Genomic DNA, 23,543 nt, shown 5'->3' on the forward strand with positions numbered 1-23,543 from the left:
TACCAGTTGTCACTGTTCAGTTTGAAGAAACCATTTCAGATTATAAAATAAATGGTTCTTTCTCATTACTTCTATATACTCACCTGCTGAGTTTATAGAAAACTGTATCTTAGTACTTATCCCGTACTCAGTAACATTTGTAAAGTAGGTTATTTATAGATTACTTGGATTCTATGGTTTTCTCTATTCCCTGTGTTCAGAATGACTTGCTTTTCTCATTAAAGCCATGGAGTATTAATATTTTTCTTCAATTATTATTGAAATGACAGGTTTTCTTCCTTTTCCTGTCATGTCTGACTACAGTGAATCCCTCCTCTGTTTCCCTAACAAAGCAAGGCTCCTATAACCATGCTGTCTCAGCAGGTACATGTTTATCCCTTATGTCTAGCCACATACATTTGTAACTTGTGGGCTGTTTTCAATTCGACTTGACAGAGTAGAAGAGATTGAAAAGGCAATTTGTTTCTTCTAAGACTGAGAAAATTAGGGATACAAGAAGCTGGGGGAATAGGCAAGTGCTCTGAGGAAGGATTTGCAGCACGACTGACTTGCTACTCCCATGGGAGGGGTACCCTGTAACAGCCTTGCCTGGCAAAAAGTTGCTGCTGAAGCTAGATTATCAGCCTTGAGATACATGGACATTCTGATTTCTGTTGTTCTATTGATTTTAGTCACCCTGTTCACATGAGTCAGGAAAGAGCTGGAAAAGCAGGCTGCCTGGTGGATGTTCTACATGCATCCAGTTAACATCCAGAGACAAACCTGTCTCTAGCTCCCTGTGACTCCTCTTCCTCTTTGCCTGTTCTCCTTCTCTCAGAGGAACTCTGTTCTCTCCAGCCTCAGGGAGCTCTGGTATTTGTGTGGCTTAGGGTCTTTTTCCTCAAAAAACTTACGGTATTCAGAAACTAGTAATAAATACTGCTCTCCATTGCACCAGAAGCAAAGGTCCTATGTAATTCCACTCCCATAACCAGCACAGATGTACTTGAAGTTCTCTTTAGTTTAACACTATTTTTTGGTTTTGCCATTGCTAAGGTATTGCCTATGTATCTGTGCTGTGTAGAAAAAGCAAGGAGTTAAGACTTGTAGGTGGCAACATCAAGATGTGTTGGAAAAGTCAGTAAAGAAGTGTCCAGGTTTACTTGTGTTAAAGTGCTGAAACAATATGTGAAGAGAAATAGGGGGAGCAAATTCATAGGGTAAATATTATTTGCAATTATTAATAAATGCAGATGAAGCTGTTTAATATTCAAATGCTGTGAAAGCCATTTGCTCATTGTCATGAGTGGTATGTATTTGATAACACAAAATAAGCACCTCATCCTCCACCACTACTCATGCATGCACAATTCTTCCCATTTAATTCAGCAAGACTAATTATCTGAATTACTAACATTAGCTTGAAGCTATGGATTTTCAGATTGAGTATTGAGTCTCTGGCTTTCAGAACAACTTCTTTAAAGGAATTAGTCATCTCTAAGTACAACAGATCTGTCAAATTGCATCCCCTGACATTGTCTGATGTTTTGCTTGCAAAGCCAACCTTGTGTAAGACTGTCCTCATGGCAAAAGACAGTGCTTATCCTAATTTTATGGCTCTGACAACCCTAAAATGGCTCATAAGGGTTGGGCAGTTACCTCACTAGCTGATAGCAGATGGTAGCTGATAGCATTTTACTTTGCCTTCCACCTCACTGATGGACTTTGTCATCCCCACTCCAGGGATGTCTGCTGTCTAATCTGCAAACCTGCTCCTGAACTACCCCCATTTTGGTTTAACTTGCTGTGCAGGCATGAAAACTGCAGTTAATGCACAGATAGATTGCAAACCCCTGCCTGGGCAGCAACGACATCAAGTAGAGAGATGGGCAGAAAACAGCAGTACTTCAGGAACTGGTTCACAAGTGATGTGGGCATTGCTGCCTGCAGAGTTGCAGTTTCTCTGGGACCAGCAAGATGCTCAGATGGAGCAAGTACATCCTTGGAGTTTTACTGCACATCCACTTAAAATAAAAGGCAATGCTTATCCTTACACCCCTGAATTTTGCTATAAATTGAGAAGTTTCAGTAATTCTGTCATGTCTGTGCTGCTACTGAGGAAAATACTGGAATGTTTAGGGTCTGGAGCACTAGCTTATCCAGGGCTGAACAGCGCAGAGAAGGCAGGCAGCAGGGGCAGGCCATGACTGTATTTAACCAGTGAGTTCTTTAGTCTATACATCACTTGTCACTCCTTATCTTTGAATGAACTGTTCATAATTAAGCAGTGTAACTAAAGATGTGAAATCCTACATGGCAAGTACTGAACTTGCACCTCATTTATCTCTTTCAAGTGTGTAATGAATTTTCAGCTTCAGCTAATGAATAATGGCAATTTCAGGCCCATTGTCCTACTCAGAGAAATTAATGATGGCCTAAGGATAGTTTCATACCTAGGAGCATGGTAGAGATTGCCACAAAGCCAGAATGTGGATTTCTTTCTAAGAGATCCAACATTGTCTTCAAATTCATTCCAGTTAGTGTACAGTCCATATTCACAGAGAATCCTGAAATCACAACATGCAGAATCTGCTCTTTGGGGATAAAAAGCAAGCAAAATTGCCTTCCTTCACCTACCCTGCCATTAAGTTACCATACATTTAGTTTTCCTCAACAGGTCATCTTTATTCACGCAGAAATTTTGGCCAAGTTTGAAAAAGTTTTTAATAGTTAACATCATATTAACAAGAAACATGGAAGTGTAATCCTCTCTTCAAAGACATTCTGAAATAAGGTTCATTAATGAGTAGGAACCAGGAAACTTCCAAGTTCAAGAATGTGGCATAAAGAACTTTTGTCACCACCATTTTCTTTTTAGTAAAGGAGCCATGAACGTTTCTGCTATTTACTATCTCTGTGGAGTAAGAAAAAACAACTCACAGAAGTAGCCGTGGGTTCGTTTGGTTTTGGCATTCGAGACCAAGTACAGAAGACTAAAAGAGGAAAGAGAAGAGTTGACATTAATGGATGTGTACAACAACACCTACTGCTAGTACTTGAAAAAATGGAAATGCACTTGAACTACAGACGTATACCTGAAGAAAATGTGCTCTACTTCTCTCACCTATCCAAAGTGACTGATTTTCATTCCTTATTCACCTCTCAAAAATGTAGCTAAAGGAAAATACTGAGAAATAAAAATGTGGTTTTCAGTCACAGAAGCAGGAATATACATCTTCAAACAATTGTTTAGTCAAAAGAATCTTTTACCTGAAACACTAGACACTTTTAAACCTAACCTGCTGAAAGTTCATGGTTAGTTTTCTTCAACTTCTTATTCAATTTACCATGACCTACATCTCAGCTCTACTTATTAATATAAAATATGCAGTATTTACACAGAGAATTAGTGTATTAATTTTGGGCTTAGACCCAAGTGAGATGAGATAAAGTCATCTTATCAAATACATAATGGCAAATACATAACATGCCATATCCTAACACGGCCAGATACAAGATGTGTAGGATTTAATAGCTTGTTGCTGGAGGTGAGTCCTGGACTGCTGTAGTAGCTCTGTGTAGGATCTGATGTTCATGCTAGAAAAAAAGGAATAAATTTCTTTTAGAAAAAAAACAAATCACAGAATTAATGTAAAGATCCTGTCAACAGATACAGTCTTCAGATTTGCCAGCTTTTGCAGATGTTTTCTTCTGGAAGTACAGCCCCTGAACCAGATTCCTGCATAAGTTGTATAGGCTTTCCATTTCAGAACTATCATTAATCAGGAAAAATAAGGTTGAAAAGAATTGTTCCTCTTTATCTGTAATGATTTTTGTAACTTCTAGCTTGATGCTTCTTTGCTACTATATGGCCTCTCAAAAACTCTGGATGTCAATTCCTGTCACATTAGCTTTGGAAAGTTTCTTTCAGTCTGTGAGTTGAAATCATAAACATATTTCAGTGGGAGTGCCTGTAAATGTGTTTATGTAAGTGGCTTTAATCCTGTCATATGACAATCATTAGGATTATCTTTCTGGAGGCATAACTCATCCTGGAGTCAGCTTGGCAGCTGCTGCAATCACAGCCATCAGGCACATGGATGCACAACCACTTATTAGACACACTTAGGGTTTTTCTCTGTGAGGAATTTTTCAGATGGGAAAGACAGTGGGATTTTTTCAGAAAACTGAGTAAAGCGTCTTCAGGTAAATTTGTCATAAGGCAGAAGTGACTGCTGCTATCCACCCATATCAGTATAAGAAATTGTCAGTGAATAACCTCGTGCTTCCATCCAGTTGCCCAAGGGCACCAGCTGAAGCCTCAGCAGCAAGGAAAGGTAAATCATGTCTTTTAGCTATTCTGTCCTACTTTGCCTCTGTTGAGAGTGAGTGAAACTGGTGTCACCTTTCAGGTGGAACAGTCCTGGACTCAGTTCACTCTGAACAGTCTCAGCTCACTCTGAGACTCTCCAAGTCAAATTCCTATCTTATAAAAAATAAAAGGTCTTTTCAAAAGCTGCATTTCAAAATGAAATTCATTTTCAAAAAGAAAAGTACTTTTAAGTCAATAAAATTCAAAGCAAGTTCAATTCAAAGTATATTAGGAGAAGAAGTTTACCCATTTTCCTACTGGTGGTTTCAGTCAGACTAACAGATTGCTGTCTTAGTAACTATTTTATATTCAGTAACTGAAACTGTGTGAGTTTAGTTCTACATTCCCCTGTCTTTTTTTAAGGACTGCACAGGAAAAATGCTCCACAGGAATAATGTGTGTATTGTGCTTGTCCAACTGAATCATTTAGTAATTGTTCCCTAAGACTGACAAAATTCTGTCCCAAAAAAGTGTCCAATTTTAACACAATCCTTAACAATTTCTCTGAGACAGTTTGCAACACTTTATTTCATGTACTACTGCGCTGATCTATAAATACTGCTTTCACCAACTGCTATGTCTCGTTCTCTGTTTTGTTCTGCTGAGGTTTTATGCCACACTGAATACAGTTTTGTTACTGAAATAGATGGAGTTTTTTATCTTTTATTTTTCTCCTCAGGAATTGCTTTCTGTCTGCTTTTTAAATCAACTCTATAGGAAGCAGTTTAGCTTCTGTGGACTTTTAAAAGGATATATATTCTTTAAGCTCTTAATGAGCTTTTCCAAAACATATTTTAAAAAGAACCCTTCACAATAAAATGACCATATTTAAATAACTATTAAACTTTCCCAGTAGAAAGAAATCTTCTTTAATTTTTCAAGATATAGTTGGGTTTTTTACTGTGTCGGGTTATGACACTATAAACCAATTGTCAGCAGTGTTCTGTGGGTCAGTTTTACTTACTTAGGTACACACAGGCTCCAAGTCTATGAAATGCTCTGTTGAGAAACCCCATTGAACACAGCTGTCGAGGGATTGAAGGCAAAAGAGTCCAAGTCCATGTAGTATTGTGCTGTTTCTCTCAAAGCTGCCCATGATTCACTAATCTGAAGTAGTTCAAAACAGAAAGGAATATTCTGAGCTTTGATACTGAATAAATACAGTCTGTGACAAGTGAGCAGCCTTGTCCATGTTGATAAATCAGAAAAATTTCCTCCCTTGACCCAAAGGATTTATGTTACGTATTAATTTCAGACCCATGCTTTCTTTTTCTCAGCAGGTGCTGCAAGAGGATGGAAGAAGATACCTGTTCAGCCAGAGTGTATCCCCATGTGTTTTGGCTGCTGCTTGAGTCCCAATGGCTGGGAGAATATGGTATGTGTCGTTTGAGCCGTATGAATTGATTTGCTGATTCTTCTGTCAGAAAGGGTGCTCCAAGGACACTTGAAACAGAAGCTGATAAATATATGTAATATCAGAAAAATATGTTAGAATGTGCACTTCAAAAATACTTTTATATCCACAGAACAGGAGTTTGAATCTGTAGTTTATTTAATAGAAATCAAAGGTGATCCTACCTTAGATTTGCAGAAAGAAACTTTTATTTTTAGGCTTGAAGCTAATAAAACAAATGCTCGAAATCATTATTTTACTGTTGAATCTGAAGTAAATAAAGTTACAATCTAATTAAGGCACTAATTTATTTTTAATGTAAAATTTTGTTACAAAAATCCTTTTAGACTCTAATTGCACTAGTCTCAGATGTGCTGAGAGCCTAAAGTTTTTTAAAATAACAAACCCTACCTAGGAATTTATCATTTCTGAACCTCCTGGTTTATATGTGATATCTACTCTCATTAATATCAGCACAGAAATTGCTTGCTTGGAAATTACTTTCTGAACATAAGATATTGCACTTCTAATCTTGTTATTGCATTGCTTCAGATAGCTTATGAGGTCACCACAGATGCAGAAGGAGTCCTTGCAACTCTTGAAAAAAAGAAAAAGGTCACAAGAGCTTCACAGGAAAAAGGTCAGAATTCCTCTTTAGCTTCATATGAAATGCCCTGGTACAGAAAAAAAATCTTTTCTTTAAGTCTCAAGTGTTTGAGACATAAATTATTTTGAGACATAAATTAATTTGGGGCTAGAAGAGTTCAAAATAGCATTTCAGTCCAAATCACACAATTTTTAATGAACCACTGATAAGGATGGAGCTCAGATCCATCAGCCAAGCTGAGGCCAGTGTCTGTAAACAGCTGTGCTCCAATTTAGTGAAGTGGGTTTAAATGGACACCTGAGGATGACCTGCACATACTTGGAACATATGGGCCAAGAACTTGGACTCTTGTCTATTATGTCTTAGATTAGGAGCTCAGCAGGGCAAGCTATCACCTCACCCGGCTCTCCAATGCCCTGATTCCTGAAATTCTCCAGGGAAAATCTAACTGGGAATATCAAATGTTTGCTTTCATGTGCAACATTCAGCTGAATACAGTTCACTTGTAATTATTGCTGGCTTTCCTGACCATCCACAATATAGTTGCTTTTTAGGTTTTTTTGAATAGAAGAAAATGTTTGCTGAATGCATATAGGTAGAAGATACGTGAGCTAGTGTGTTTGCTGCTCCCTTTCACTTTGTTTCTTTTCAGTGCCAAAAATGCTTAAAAAGAAGATGAGAAGAAGCTTGGTTATATGGTAATGAACAAAAAAAGTGAGGGCGGTTGTCATCTTTTCTCTTAATATAGAGAGTACTTTAGAAAAGTCACTTAGCAAGCAATCCAGTCCCAGTACTTCCTTCCTTCTTCAATTTCTTTATATTCCAAGTTTTTATAATCATAAACTGGAGGTGGAAGTTTTAGGGTAGGGAGTTTTCAAGGAATAGCATCTTCAAAAATATTACCAACTCCATGGAAAAAAGGAAAGTTCAGACATTTGGTGGAAGGCTGGGAAAGAAGAAAATATATTTCATGCATATGTCTATTAAGCTGCTATACTTGTATTCTGGACCTGCACACGAGAAAAATAAGCTTGTGGCAAATTTCAAAATTTCTCTGACAATTTATCATTTTCCAATAGAAAAATCTATGACCTGGTAATTTCTTTTTTATGAATTTGGGGATTTATTTTTTATATTAAATATTTTGTAAGTTCATGATCACATTTCTGGACTGAGATAACTGAACTAGGATCATAAACTGACTCATTAAAGGGTTTCAGTTTTCTTTAAATGTACATATAGTTAGTAAGAGCCATTAAACATTATATTTTATCACCAATATGTGTTCTGGCCCTCCAGATTTGAAATAAGCTGCAAACAAAAAAGAAGATCATTAAGCAGTCCTGCTTCTTCTGGTTTTGTTTCTTGCTGCCAGCATCTTCAAAAATCAGCTTGTCATTCCACTGGTGGAACAGTGAGGTGTTTTCTTGGCTACCTGGCTACCTCTTGGTGAAGAGAGCTGCATTTTCAGGGTATTATATGTCAATTTTTAATATACAACCTGCTCTGGCTGCATCTGTATCCAGTGAGAAATGCCACCCCTAACAACACCAAGTATTCACTTTTATTGAAGTGCATTTGCCTGCTCTGAGGAAAGGCAGGTATGCCAGCTCTTCACTTGGCTTTTCTTGGCACTGTTGACACCTAGTTCTTATTCTTTTCTAGCTGCTATTTCATCTCCTGGGAGCTGTCTCTGTAGGACTTGTCCCCAGCTGCTGGGGCACTCCAAAGATGCATAAGTACCAAAAGAAAATCAGGTAAGTGCCTTTATATGTCACCTAATCCTTCAGGCTTATCACATTCGCTTTGTCTTGCTGTAAAAATTGCTACAAATCTCTGAACATGGCAAACTTCATTCACCTCTGGAAAAACTCCAGTGAGATAATTTCTAGAATAACCAGAATTAGCCCTGTTGGTCTTTCACTGTGGCTGCACAGACAAACGGGCTTGCACATTTGCTTGTGCTCTGGCAGAGCTCAGAGAAAGCAAGGTCTCCACTTAGCTCTGACCTGGGGTCATCAGACCAGGTGTATCCATCTGAGTAGCCCCTCTGAATTCAGTATAGAGTTTTCATCAAATGACTTATGTCTTGCTTCAATTTAAGTTACTTGCACTGGATGTAATTTTCCCCCTCCTTTTGAACAGCTTAGCAAAATATTGTGGAAGGGTTTGCTTTATAAAGGCAGAGTATTCCTGAAGGAGTGCATCTTGTAGAAGATTAGCATACAAACCAGGAGACTGGAATTTCAGAGCATCTGATGTGAGACAAGAGGGAGTTAGGAGCAGGTGGGTGATAATAAAATGGCTCACAGTGCATAAAGTTGAGGTTCAAGAAGATAAGAATTTCAAGTTGTACTGAAACAGTTAACTCACCATGAAGAGCAACCAGACATATTGTATACTGGGGTTCTTTATTCAATACTGTTTTCCTATCTTAGAGAAATATGTGATTTGAAAAGCACTTTTGGATATAAATGTCCCAGTGGGAAAATAGGAGGAATGTGTGTGGAAGGTGAACTATTGCCAAGGTTGTATCAGCTGTTACCAGTTAGAGTGTTTCCTTTCATTGTCTCTGGAAGATTCACTCAGTGTTCTCACATGAAAAGCAAATTATAGAAAAAAATTGGCTGGTTTTAACAAGCAGATGCTTAGCTCATGTAATTATTGCCTTCAGCAGATAGTTTTGTCTATCCTGTGCACCCAAAGACATTGTCCAGAGGGGAAAACTATTAGTGGTCATTATTGCTACCATGCCTTCTGAGCATCTAATTTTGGATTACTATGATGTAAGACTAAACTTGAGGAGAGAGGTGGTAAAACCTTGTCATCTTTGTCAAAAATAAGCAAATGAGCATTAATCCAGCACTGAGTATATAAAAAACCCCAAACCAACAACAAATGTCTGGATATGAAAAGGCATATCAAATATCTTGGAATGTAAAAGTAATAAAAAATATCACAGTATAGCAAGCAAACTGCACTCGAAATAGAAAATCAACCTCGATACATCTTAAATTACTGTGCTTTAAAATCTCTTCATTCTAGACTTGAATGGAAGCATATCTCTCTTTACAACAATAGTTTTCTAGGAAGCAACATATTCAGCTGGGTGCAGCCAAAAAAGCTTCCCAGGAAGACATCTTTTTGTCTTTTGTGCAATGATCCACTTCATCACACAATCAAAAAGTGAGTATGGGATTAAGTTTTGACACATTTGCCTGCTAAGGGACCTACTTAATTGATATACATTTTCTTTTGTAAAAGTTAAGTAGCAAGAGCCTTTGTGTGCTTCGTAGTCTGGGGAGAGCGGGCAGGCCAGCATTTTGCACATCTAATGTCAGAGTTTAATGATAAGAAGACAAATCTTCAAACTTGCCTTAGCATAGGATATGCTTCTTCTTCCACTCTCTACCCCAAATCCTGTTTTTACCTAGATCAGCAGTATTGTATAAGAGGTAAGGAGCAATCTCTAGGCTTAGGACCAAAATTTATCCCTGGTGTGCATCTACCACAGGGAAAAGTGGTTTATCTCTGATTTGTTGTGATATTTACAAAAAACCTGTCAGTTATTTAGCAGCACTTCAAACACTCTGTGCACACTATTGTTTCTCCCTAGGTTCTGAAGACTTGCAAGTTTCTGACAGCCTGAAAATATACTGGTTAAGTTAATATCAATGGAATTTAAATGTCAAAAGTTGGCAATTGCTCTGGCTCCTTTCCTTTAGGTCTAATTACTCTTACTATTATTGGCTATGGTGACTCTCTGGTCAAAATCTCAGCTCATGGAGGTAAGGCTGCCAGTCTTATCAGCTCTTTAGGACAGAGCTTGGACAGAGGCTGAACTTGGACAGAGCTAAACTTCAACCTTGCTGAGGTGGCAGGTGCTGACGTGTTGGAAACTTTGAAAAAGTAAATCAAGTCTGCAGATCAGGTGTGTTACCTAAGGCTAGAAATGAGCAAGAATGGACCACCTCCCCACCATTTTTAAGCTATCTGACTTCCTAAATCTAAATTCACAGAGTCAGACCACAGGACTCAGTCTGAGGACTCAGAATACCACAGTGCAACACTGCAAATGCTGAAAAAAAAAAGTGGCAGCAGCTGCTTCTCTCCTCACTCAGGTATTTCTCTAGATTATGTGACATTCCATGGAAATCAAGATCTGGTTATCTGTTAGTACACTGCATAAGTGGCTGGATTGCAGCAAGGATAGACTTGTGGATTCTGCAGGTCACCTCTGGCCCAGATATCACCTTTTTTCAGTTGAAGAGTGCAATTATAGTAAAGTCTAACACCTGTGCATTGCTTTTTTAAAGTACTTTTAAAATATTTGTATGTGCATAGGTTTTGTATCTAGGAGTGTTTGAATGCTGACAAGCCTTAAAATAAAATTTAATCGGTTCAGATTTGCTAATACCTGTTCACAGCAAAATTTAAAGTCAAAATTTAAAGTTGAGTGCTTCAACTCTTTCCATATCACCCAGCCACTGAAATTTTGGCCTCATCTGTTTCTTCTTCAAACTTGAAGTAAAACAGATTTTATTCTTAAACAATTCTTAATTTTGTATCACAGGACACAAGAGCTATCTGATTCATGAGATCTCATTAACAATCTTTAGAGATACAGCATCACCCTCATTCCCTCACCAGCAAAGGCAGAGAAGTTACAGACACTTAATTCAGAATTAGCTACTGAATTTATTCAATATTGTGATGATCCCAGGGGTCAGAACAGTTTTCAGATAGGGGTTAGTAGCAAGGAAATTTGGCAAAAATCCTAGATAATCCTAGGGAAAGAGCTACTTCCACTGCAGCAAAGTATTAGAAAAAGCACTAGTCCATTGGTCCACTCAGTGGGTCTTGTTGAGATTTCCTTTCCTCATACATGTGTGGCAAAACACCCCCATCAGACACCTGAGAGACTTCAGCAATCATCTCAGTGCCAAGACATCACACTCCTACCCCATCCCTGGCTTCTGCACTCTCCAGAAGCTAAAGCAAAAGGTCCAGAGAGCCTGTTCCCAGTACTGTGACTGTGGTTTGCTATGAGGAGTGATTTATAGCACCTGAATTGAAAGCATGAAGAAGGTCCTCGTGAGACTCTAATAATCTGTTTTACTTCACCATCACCTTCATTGTTGCTGAAAGGATTCACAATTAATGAAAAACTGAACTTATTTTGATCAATGAAACTTTTAAGAGCTCATTAAAAACTAATAATAAGTAGTTCTTCATGTATTTTGAAGAATAGAAACCTGGGAAAGAGGGTAAACAAGACAAGAGACATAGAGGAGATGAAAGTAAAGTCTTCTAAAAGGAGAGACTGCAAGCTGCTGTGCTCCCAGCTTGGCCTCAGGTGACACTGTGTTATAAATGGCCTTCGGTGGAATGGAGGTGAAGTTCAAGAAGATAGGCAAGTACCCAGGAATTGTCCCAGTTCAACTGCAGATCAGGAAGGACAAATAAGGGGAAAAGGTTTATAGGTGAGCTCAAACTTGCAGAAGAGTCAAAGTCCCTTTCCATCTCTTTATTCCTGTACACCACTTCACTGCAGCCAAAACTCAGGTTCATATGGCATGGAAGTGAATTCAACTCATGAGAGAGATTATACCTGCCTGTGGTCCCAATTTACAAAACCTTTTTCAATAATCCAGAATTAATCATTGTCTCCCTCATTCTGCCTTAGCTATTCACATCATGTATTTACTGCATGTGTATTGGAGCACTCAAATCTAAGAAATTCTTTTAATGCATGCATGTGGATAGACCATCTAGTCAAGATGCAGACAATCACTTGGGAAGTCAGCTGTCACTTACTGCCTGCCTGGTTTGTTTTAATTTTGTGAGAAACAAATTAATCTTACAGCATGTGCACCACTGATCACTGAGTGTACCAGTGTGTGGTGCTTTGGGAAAAGCATGTGGTAGCCCTGCCCCATCCATTTTCCCTCTGGCCCAAGTTTTACATGTTGAGTCTTAATTGTAGATGCTCTGGTTACACAGTGCTTTGAAGTATCAGCATTCAGACAGCCTGAGCGCTTTAAAACAATCAGTCTCCTTAAGAAATTCAAGTCAGACATTCCAGAAATCACTTGTGAAATAGATTATTTTGGGTCCTTATAAATGCATGTGAAATTGTTTCCTACAAACAATAAATGTTGAGATAAGAATAATATTTAGAGAAGATTTCGTAGAAACAGCATCAAGCTCTTATTATAGTTTTAACAGTTCAGGAAATCATCCTGTAAGAATGACTTTCAGTCAGAAACACATCCTTCCTCCTTATACATGAGCAGTAAAAGGCTCAAAAGTAGTCATAAGGAGCAGAATCAAACTGTATTTCACAGAATTTGCCATGCAATCTTGTGCTCACCCATTCTCCTGTCTGTCCCTGCTGCAGTGATTTCCAGTTGACTCTCTTCAATTCGTGCTGTTCTGGTGGTAACACAGAGTTTTTGCCAGCTGAACTATTTAACAAGCCTGAAGGGAATGACATGAGATAGGATGCCAGGCACTTACCTGTAAACAGCAGAGTAGACACCAAAATTTGAAACATTTTCAGAGACATGGCAAATTATTCAGAAAGGGTTTCCTCTGTAAAGTGAAGAGAGCGATACCGTTTTAATACTTTGTTATCTTTAGGTTTACGAATCATTTACCAGATACGTGTAAAGGGCTGGTTCAGGCAGAGGGCAGGGTACAGTGCTTAGTTCAGATTTGCCCTATATGCCTCTGTTTATACACTTTGGACTTTGCAAGCTGAGCCTCTAACGAGCTATAATGGGTCATTATTTTGTGGATGCATTTACTTCTTCATAAGTTTTATGATGCAAAATAGCACATTGGGCTTGTTCTATGTTCATTTAAGAAGTAAGCGTCAGCCTTTTGCACGACTATTTCCCCCTCATCCTGGTGATAGGCACAAGCAGTTTATAATTTAGTGTGAATACAAATGGTGTTTGAATCCACCTGCTCTGAGAGCAGTGCCAGAGTGTGCCATATATTTCAGCTGCATACTGCTTGGGTTAAGGAAATAAACCTATGATAAAATCGACTGAAAAAGCACTGAGCAGGGAAGGAGAGAAGAAATTTGGTTTCAGACCTGAACCAGGCAGAGGTCCCAGGGTGTCTTGTTGCCTCCTGCTGGTGTTAGGACTCTGTAATGTGGGACACTGTGAGTTCACGCTACCTTACCTTTCCCACCAGTCCAGTTAGCTGTTGCCTTATTAGACAGAGCTCACCTGTTGGCAGCAGCAGTTGCACTGCAGAGAAGTTTGTCTCCATAAACTCACCTACAGCACCGATAAGAGGGAAGAGCAAAGCTGAGCTCTGTCACACGTTGGCGCGCTCTGATCCGCGGTACGCCAGCACGGGCGTGCGTGTACTCCAAGGCCTTTGCATCACACCCTGCTGACGTTACAGGTCAGGGACCAGACTCCGTGTTCATGGGCACTAGTACTTTATCCTCATGTTCCACAGTGAGAACCATCCAGGCTGGAGACTGCATGGAATAAAGGTTTGTAGGGAAGCAAAAGAGCATCTAGTTATGTAGTTATGAAGCCTAATAGTTTTTTATTACACACAGGTGGGTAGGTGACGCTGTTGTACACCACAACGACACAAAGACTCTGACTTCAGAAGGCTGAAAATTACTTATTTATTGTTGGGATGTGTCTTCCTTTTTATACTATTTTATACAGACCAATTCGATTGGTGAAGCAAAGACAAACCTCTTCAGTCACATTGGTCAGACCAAAAGGACATCAAGAAGAAGTCCCTCTTAGGGAAAAAAATGTAAACAGATTTGCTGTTACCAAAACATATCTCTTATTTACAGAAAGTTCCTTGAGAAAGGAATTTCAGAAACCCAAACACCTCAGGCATGAACCAGGACTACAGGTAGGAGGAGACACTATTGAACAGCAGGTCTAACAGTATAATCCCTAACGTTGCTGTAGGTCATGTCACAAACGTAGTATTATTTTAGTGTTGTTCTAAAAAAAAAAAAATTAGTCCATCCACCCCAGGTAGCAAATTAAATATGGAGGCAGGTGTTCTGCATTCTGGTGTCATATTAACAACAAATATTAAATATCCAAATTTATGATCAGTTTCCCCACCTCTGAGCTACTATATTAAATGTTAGATGTCAGCTTTTTTTGTGGACTAAAAAAAGGTGTAATGGCTGGGATATTTGTTTATAGGTGACACAGAGCTCTCAGGAACTGTAGATCCCCCAGAAAAAAAGTTCCAGGAAAGCATACAAGTTATCCTTTCACCTCACAAACTTTGTGGACCATTGCCTCAAGCCTTTTCCACACTCTTCTCTTAAATGGGCCTGCCTTTCAATTTCAGCTTTCCTCCCACAGGTTTTTCCTCACAGTTCCTGATATAATGACTGGAAGAACATGTTGGTGTGTCATTTTATATTTATTACAGTTATGTCTTCTTTAATGTGCAGCCTGCTCACAGAAACCAGTGCTAGTGATATGGCACAGGTGGAGAGACGAGCAACCAGCAACAGATCATAGGGAGGCATGATGGATGAGCAACAAAGGCCCAAGTCACCTACTCCTCCTATTTCATCTTAGGAAGCAAGAGGAAGAGATGAGAAAGGATTTTTTCCAGAACAGGAGTTTAAAAAGTGGTAAAAGAGTTAAGGGCCACAGATCCCAACTGATCCTGAGTAACCTAAGTCCCGGCTCCCAGAACCTAAAAACAGCCTTGCTCCCATGATTTCCAAACAAAACCTGGAGAACATAACTTGTCTATATCCTTTACTGGTGAAGCCTTGAGTCTGTTACAGGAAAAGTCCTCCCTGAGAGGCACAGATTATCTTCTGGTAGGGTCACAAAACTTGGTGGGGATGTTGCAATGCCTGGATTTGGTTCTGAGTTCAGAACACAAGGCTTTCTCTGCTGTGGAGTGGAATAGTGGTCAGCCAGATTAGGCTATGATACGAGATCTGGGAAGCAGCTAAATTACAAATAGCATCCCCTTGGACAGAGAGATTCATGACACCTGAACACTGTTCCAGTCTTCCTTTGTTTCATCATCCCTTCTGCCATGATTGCTTGTCTGATTCAGGCCTTGCTCTTGGCTCACACTCTGTCTTGTGTAGGCTGCCCAGCTCTGTGTTCTTCCCCTGAGACGTCTTCCCTCTTGTGTGCTTTGAAATTTCACATAAAGTGATGTTATGCCTGTAAAACCCAACATCTTTAGACTGAAGAATTTATAGGTCTCTTACGAAGAGAGTGGCTTTCCAGTGTGATTTCCCTTTCCTCCTTCCTTTGGTGTCCTGTTTCCCATATCCACAAGGGGTGTTCAGCTTTGAGGTTCACTCCCTCCCTACCTCCTACCCCAGGCCTGCTGTTGCTAAGTCTCACTTCTGCTCACGATAGCCAATGTTTTTCCTGAAGCCCTGCAATGTATACGTAGTTTGGGACTTGCACATGCCCTACTGGCTCACTTACAAAAATTTTCAGAAGACAGATGAGTTCTTAGCAGTTCTTTGAGGGCATTATATAGGCAATCTGGATATCACTAAAAACCCATGAAAAGCATGAATTTATTCATTGGATGTAAAATTTTAGCTGTTAATCACTAACAGATATGCAGGCTGCATTTTTTGGAAGATTTGTAACTTGGCCCAATGGCTCAAATTTTCATATGGAGGGATGAATCACAGTATCATTCTCTTTTGATGCCCTCCCTATCATGTCAGACTTCTATTCCCTACTTTAAAGAATGGAAAACTTAGTCAAAGGAGATGTCATCAGAATATTTGGTGCAAATTAAACTTACCCATGCACATCCTTAACTCATTTGCAGAAACTATCGAGACATTGGCTAAAGTGGTTCAAAAAATTTCAGCTTGATGCAGACATCTGACACAGTAAAAAAAAAAAAAATTAAAAACTCAGGTCAAATTATAAAAGTTTAAACGAGTTATAGGTGAGTGAAAGTAGGATTATCTGAAGGGACATTTTTGGCAACCTACAATGCTACCAGACCTACCAATTAAGTGGAAGGCAGATTTCAAACATCAGGATCAGACCATTTTTTTCTTTTACATTTCATAACCTTACACAGTAAATCACCATTTCAGGGGAAAGATCTGTGTTCTTCCCCTTATAGTATCAATTATTTTTATTTAAGGAAAAAGAAGTAAAGTAAGTAAAACCCCAACCCTTTATAAATTGATTTATAAGCTGATTATAAATGAAACAATTTTAGCAAGGAAAGGATAAAAAGAGGTTGGACTCATCTTAAAAGCATCCCAAGGAAGTCAATGGTAACTGGCTATACAATGAGGTCTCCAGCTCCTTGAATTATTTTTTAATGTATTTTTCACGGGTGGAGTAGTAGTAAAATACTTGAGAGGGTAGCTGAATATCCTTAAGATTGGTTGTTGCTTCAAGCTAATTGAAAGCAGATAGCATAGAAAGTTATTGGGAAGGGGAAGGCAGGTAGGAAATCTTAGTTGGGTTGGGAAGAAAAAGCTGAACTTGAGCTGGAAAATCCATATTCTTCCTCTTCTTTGGCACCAGCTTCTCATCTGCCTAGGAAGCTTAATTCTTTTTGGTTCAATTTCACCAGCTAAGTATAATGCTAATCTATAAGATTTTGTAAACCACTATGTAACTGTTGAAAAATGTAATCTTTTGATGTATTTAATATGAAATTCCTCATTTGTTTTAGCTTGTCTAACATTTACCAGTTCTCTTTATTCATCTCTGAGACATCTTTGATTTAAGTAGAAATGTGAACACCAGTGTTTAACTCCAGGTTTTGTGTATCTGAAAATGCCTGTTGTGTTGCTGTGGTATCTTTTTGGAGTAGAGATGAAACAACTGCTAGGTAATATTTAAAGGAACATGAAATGTATGGGAAAACCTCTCTCAAGGAAAAGGTCTAGGGAGAGGGAGAAGAAAATAGTGACCATTGCTGCTGAGTAGTACACCATAACCTGTACAACCACCACATTGTAGCTCAGGACTTGAAATCAGAGAGGGTAGCTTAGTGTTTAGTGTTTCTTGATTGATTCTCAACACCTTAGTTTTGTAACCACTTTTAATACCCATAGATGAACTAGGTCCATCGCTGAACCCTGCCCCTGTTCATTATTTGGGCAACATTTCTTCTGTTATTTTTGCCCCAATTCTACATCCCTTCTCTTGGTTGATGGAAAGGCAGGAAGGCTACAGCTTGACCTGTTTTCAGTGTGGGTGCTGCTGCAGTTCAGCAGAAAAGATGACCTTTGGCAGGAGTTTTGTGAATGCACTCCATGATTTTCAGCATTTTGGGTCAGTCACTGATTCCAGTGAATGTTTTCTACATTCAGTCCCAGAGCCTCTGAGCAGCCCATCTTGAAAGACACCTGCAGTCAGCCTGGCACTGAAGGCATGTATTCACACACGAACTTGGGGCAGCACTTTGGTTCCAGCCACGGTAAATAGTGCAGGGGAGAATGCATCTCCAGAGTCACCACTGCTGAGTGACCTACCTTTAGAAAATATTCCCCCCCTTACAGAAATTTATTTTCTCCTACTTTTCCAAGGTGATAGTGGAAAGGCAGTTTGTATAAATCTATGTGCAGTGGAATTGAGCTAAGACCCAAAGGGAGGGCTAATGTGAGCAAGTTAACAGATCTTCTATTAACCACTGCTTCAAATATCTGTCAAGTTTTGAAGTAAGCCCACTGGCACATGGTGAGGTATTTAGCACAGCAGGACTGTGGACTTTACACCTTCTGACTTGGAGGTGTGCTTTAGTTCAATTTTTTCTTCCAACTAACTACAGCTCTTGATAAGCCCATGTCTTCCTGTGCTGAACAGCACCACCAGTCCCATCCTGCTGCTCTTGTGCTTAAGCACTTTTTTTCCTCTTACACTTACGACTCCCAAGGGCACAAGTAGCTCTCTCTTCATGGTGCAAGAAGGCATGAATGCTTTATCTCGACCTGTCTTCCCAGAATTGCACTCTATAAAATTCCTACCTTTCAATGGCAGGTCCTCCTCAGTTTACCAGTTCCTGGTGCAGATTGTGCCCCTGTATTTGTGCAGCATTGCCGTGTCTGAGGCAGAATCCCCACATTGGTCTGCACGCTCTCTGGGTTCCTGGGTGTAGATAATAGTTTACAGCCTTTCTCTTTCCATGACCACAGGCATTTCAAGCCCCCAACAAGTATCACCCACTGGCTCAAATCTTGTAGTCCTTTACTTAACATGTGTTGAGTGACCAGCTAGTACAACTACTGATTGTGGTTTCCTTCCTCTGATTGGTGCAAAGTTTAAGAAAGGATGCTAGCATCCAGATAAGTGGATTAGAAAGATAATCACTGAATTAAATGGTCATATAGTTCCCAAAAGCATGACCTTCATACCTGACTATAATGTCTAAGAAGTAAATTTCTTGTTTCTGAGAGTGTGTAATGACTGAACTTCTAACATTCTTGACAGAACATTTCCTATGGTACAATGTTTTTCTGGAATTTCAGCAACTTCATTATGCTTTACAATATGACTGATTCAGTACCTGTTGAGTGTCTTATTTTCATGGGATAATGGGTGTCTTCAGTGCAGAGAGAAGTTAGAGGAGCAACAAGTACATGAATTGCCTAAATTTTTTTAACCATTGAACTTAAGTACAGGTCCCAAGGTGGTAACAACTGACCTGCTTAGTAACCCTCACTGATAAATGAGACACTGCTCTTGTTCTCTGAATGCAGCTGTTCCAATGTAACAAGAAAATACAGTAGCATCAGAGTGCCCAAGAAAGTAGAGCAGTGTGCAAAATCTCCAAGAGAGTGTTAGTGCTTTGTCATCTGAATGTTTTCTTCCTATTCTACAGAAGATTATGTAGTCTGGGTGCCCTTTTCTATTTAAACTTCAGGTTTCTACTTTAAAACCTCTCATGGAAGCATGACCTGCTGTTCTCATGGCAGAAACCAAAAATTGTCACAGCATTCCAGAAAGGTTGCTACTGTTTGATCTTGCTGCATTAGTAGATATTAGCTGACAGCTCTTGGAGTCATTCTAATCCATCACTCCTGATCCACGATGGAACAACTTTGGCTTGAAAAGACAAAACACATACCCTATGATCCTCTTGATGTAGCTTAAAGCAACATCCAGAATCTTCTGTACGTTTTTCTTGCCTTTCTGCCAGAAATGATGTAGGAACTGTGATAGCTGCAACTTGAAACAATTTTAAATACAGAATTTTTTAAGCTCTCCCCCCCCGCTTCTGGAAATTAATATATATTTCTTCCTCTGAACAGATTTGGGATGATGTTTATGAAGTCAAGATGATCTAGGCAGGGCAGAACCTGACAAATCTGCTCCCTCTAACATGATCCCTTGAAGGCAGAGCATGTGGATACCATTTCTCAGCTAAAACAATAAAGCTGTTGGGAGTGTCTTGTGCTGTCACCCCCTTTTTACTTACGTAGTGCAGCAATTCTAACAGCTATAAACAAATATTTTAGCTTGTCATAGAGTCAATTTTTATTATTTCTTAAAAGCTGAATAACATGCAGCCAGAAGAATTGACTTTGATGTATAGAACTGAGCATCAAACCGTAGTCGGCATTCTCATAGTCCTGTCATACAACTGGGAAAATTAGTGTCCCAATGAGAAATAAGAAGAATTCTATAGCTAGAGCATTTTAGCACTGTCACAAACTACATTAGGAATTCACTGCTGTTAGTGTGACTTATGCCACAGGTGTATTTAACACAGTCAAGCTAAATCCTTGTTCTGTGAAGTCTGTCTGTTAATCTGGTTTCGATCCTTCTGTCACCTACTGTTGCTGAATGTGGGATGAAATGATCATTATGTGCACTTGGAAGATAAGACTTGGGTTTAAATCTCATTATGCTGGTAAAACAGGGATAGATGCCCTAAGAATGGAGCTACACAGGTATGAAACATGGTTAGATCTCTCTAATTACAATAACACGAGTCTTCATAGTTCCAGCTCTTCATAGATCATTTTGTCACAGTATCACTAAAGCAAGAGGGTATTGTACTAGTTCCAAAAAATTTATATTAGCCTTACAACTCAGTAGAGAACAGCCCTGGTAAGTGCAGCACCATTTAAAAGGTTGCAAATGGACATACAGAGTGCAATATAAAATAAAATTAAAAAAAAAAAAAAAAAAAGTTTAAAATGTAGTTTGAGATAGGGGATTAGATGCTTTGGTCTGCATTTTGTTCTTTAGAAATCCTTAACAGAACCCTTTGAATTATGTGCTGGAATCACCACAAAGAGCAACTTTTACCTGACTCAGTATATCTAAAACTAAGGATATTGCTCCTGTTCATTAACATGGCACAGTTATTTAGTACTGGTAATTACTTCTAATTCTTAAAAACATTCAGATTTATTTATTTCAGCTCTACTCATTACTTCCATAGTGACTGCAGAGATGTTCAATAATTAGCTACTATTATATTTTTAAGGATGATATATTTTTCATATTTGTGGGATCTGAAGTGACCATAGGAGTGAGGAAAATATCAACTGTCAGCTGGTTGGTAAAAGATTTGACAAAATCAACCATGCTTTACTAAAGTGGTACAGGAAATGGTAATGATCTGAACAAAGTAATACAATTAAAATATTTTGGGTTTCAGGTTTGGGATTTTTTTCCTAATGAGAAAAAGGATTTTATTGGGTCACAACCTCCATGATTGTGCTTCCTTTGCTATTTCATCAATGACTGGTGTCTGTGGCTAATCCATCTCAAGAAAATACCAAAGTCATTCTCTGCATTTCACAGGAAAAGTAACTGCTGCAATTTTATCGTGATTTGTCTGATTGGTTAAAATTACAGTAATTATCCGCACTAAATCTGGGAAGGTATAATCTACTTTGGCATGGTGGAGATGCAGGTTGAAGTCTCTAAACCTCATATCTTAATTTCCTACACATACACAACAAACAGGAACACAGAAATCAAGATTTACCTATAATCTCTTGCAATTGTTTCACTAAGTGGCCACCAGTCATTTCAACTCACGTACAGGAGACACCATTGCTAGTTGCTAGTTCATGTTGACTCACCCTTTTAGCATAGTTCCTCAAAGATGCAGTTCTAAAGTGTTTCCTCTCTCTAATGACCAAACAGCATACACCTCTAAAATTCCTTTTTTGTGGGTGCCAATTTATTGTTTTCCATTTTTTTTATTATGAGAGATGAATTCTTTAACAAAACTACCAAGAATACATGAGAAATTGCACAGTGTGCAAGTTACTAACTGAAGCTGCTTCATAACATAATGAGAGCAAAATAGCTCGGTAGCAGTGCAGGGGGAAATAGTGATTTTTAAATAATTTTTAATGTAAGTTAAAAAACAACAAAAATAATTCCCAACTTAAATATATCCATTTTCTTTTTAATCAAAAAACAAGTCATCTTCTTTGAGAAGTAAAACAATATTTTTTTAAAGTCATAAGGTCTAGAAATTCACTCTTTATATTTCAAGAACTTTGAAAGTGCAAAGTGCCTGGATGCAAGACTGAAATATCATGTCAAGATAAAAGAAAGTAGAGAGTATTATTTAACTTTCACAGCAGAGGATCTGTATTTAAACAGGAGGTGGGAGAGAAACTTCTTATAACTATTTACAGAAAGTCATTAAGTAAACGTGCCATGAAAACATGGTAAACAGAAGCAGTGTTTTTGACAAGGTGTTAATTCATCAGTGTACACCACAAGCTCAAACACAGAAAAAATTGTCCAAACTTCTTAATGCCTTCCTGGTATTCTGAAGGCAGGGGAGGGAAACAAGGTTTGTTTTAGATGTACTTGTGAAATAAAGGACAATAGGACAATGAAAATAATGTTATACTTAAATACATCTCTGATTTGTAAAAACCTAGCGTTCTTCAAGTTGCCCATTGTCAGGCTGTGTCTTGAAGTTCATAAGTGAGACTATCAAATAAAGCAATTGGAGTGTTTCCTGCTGTGCCTTGCTTCTTGTCACTGACAAGTCTACAGAAGACACTTGGGCTTAACTCTGCCTTGTCCCTTTCCTAAGAAATAGATGTAATACCTTGTAAAATCCTTCTACTGTCCACTTTTTCCCCCAGACTATGTGGTCTTGATGGTGGTGAGACATAAGGGAGAAAATCTGTGAAACTATGTCATTAGAGGATGAGATAGGAAAAGGTAACTGTGGTGAGTCCATCTTTGTGAAATCTCTTCCCATTTGGATCTGACCAGACTCTTGCAGTTAGAAATGTGAAACACCATCCACATCAGCAGCATTCGGGTGTTAATAAAAATGATCAATAAAATTATAAAGTATCAGCCCTTAAAGGCACCCTCAAATGTCACATCATTCCTGTGATGCTGTAGACACATCCCAGCAAATTCCCTTGGTAAGTGCTGGATGTTGCTGATGCACATTTAGTGAAGTACTTGCCTTTGTATGAAAATCAGTTTGAAATATCAGGATCCCAAAAGCTGCATAGCAGCATCTGGAAGGCCTAAGGGCTATTTTATTATTTCTTAAGTGTCCCTGAGATATTTAAGCTTCCTGACCTTCCCCTTGCATCAGTTGCATTCTCTCCTTCATTTCTCGTGAAATATTCAGTAGCTTGCCTTCCACCTCTTAATCCACTCATTGTCTCTCTTGATATCAACCTTAGCTGCTGATATGACAGCTTTTTCTAATATATATATGTGAACTAAATGGTTTGGATAAAAGCCAAGAAACATCTTGCCTCTTGGAGAATTGTAGTATACAGATATTTCATTAAGACCTTGATACTCGGAGTTAAAAAAAATATATCCTCGCAAAGTACTGCATGAATGACAACTTACTTCTACAAATCTTGTGAAGGACACACAGTACTCACAGCTCATGGTCAGTCCCACTTTCTTAGGCGTGGTCAGCATCCCTCAACTTCCCACAGATAGGTAGAAATTGTTTTAAAGTTGAAATTGCATTTTTTCCTTGGAGTGGTTTTATTCCATTCCTACAGATAACTTGTTAAAATGAAAGCTAAAGCTTTTTTTGCCTTTTTCTTCTGCTTTTTTCTGCTTATTTCTTTTAACAAGGACTTTTATTCAGGAATCCCTGCCCACCTGGAAGAGCCAGCCACAGAGCTTTCTGGCACTGCTGGCCTCAGTCAGTGGCCACCAGGTGCTGACAGTGCCATGCTGCAGGGTGGTTTGATG

The 23,543-nt window shown here is 38.8% G+C and overlaps 1 protein-coding gene across 1 annotated transcript; it reads right to left on the reverse strand.

Moving 5' to 3' along the window:
• Positions 1-2,685: 2,685 nt before the first annotated feature.
• Positions 2,686-12,937, reverse strand: CUNH3orf85 (chromosome unknown C3orf85 homolog). Its single transcript, XM_066177339.1, has 4 exons — positions 12,871-12,937; positions 5,659-5,807; positions 5,373-5,458; positions 2,686-3,576 (listed from the first exon to the last, which is right to left on the reverse strand). Exons 1-4 carry the CDS (start codon positions 12,917-12,919, stop codon positions 3,477-3,479), a joined length of 384 nt encoding a protein of 127 aa, XP_066033436.1. The 5' UTR covers positions 12,920-12,937; the 3' UTR covers positions 2,686-3,476.
• Between the last annotated feature and the right edge of the window lie 10,606 nt (positions 12,938-23,543).

Source organism: Chamaea fasciata, unplaced genomic scaffold (assembly GCF_029207755.1).
Source record: "Chamaea fasciata isolate MVZ Bird 193981 ecotype frontalis unplaced genomic scaffold, bChaFas1.0.hap1 SCAF_2, whole genome shotgun sequence".
Taxonomy (NCBI): domain Eukaryota; kingdom Metazoa; phylum Chordata; class Aves; order Passeriformes; family Sylviidae; genus Chamaea; species Chamaea fasciata.

What these genes read in the sequence shown, in the direction of transcription:
- CUNH3orf85 (XM_066177339.1), bottom strand. Translation starts at nt 12,919, where the DNA reads ATGTCTCTGAAAATGTTTCAAATTTTGGTGTCTACTCTGCTGTTTACA. An exon ending in GTCTACTCTGCTGTTTACAG is followed by an intron (nt 5,808 to 12,870) that starts GTAAGTGCCTGG and finishes TATATTTATCAG; the next exon opens with CTTCTGTTTCAAGTGTCCTT. An exon ending in TTCAATCCCTCGACAGCTGT is followed by an intron (nt 3,577 to 5,372) that starts GTTCAATGGGGT and finishes CTTTTTTTCTAG; the next exon opens with CATGAACATCAGATCCTACA.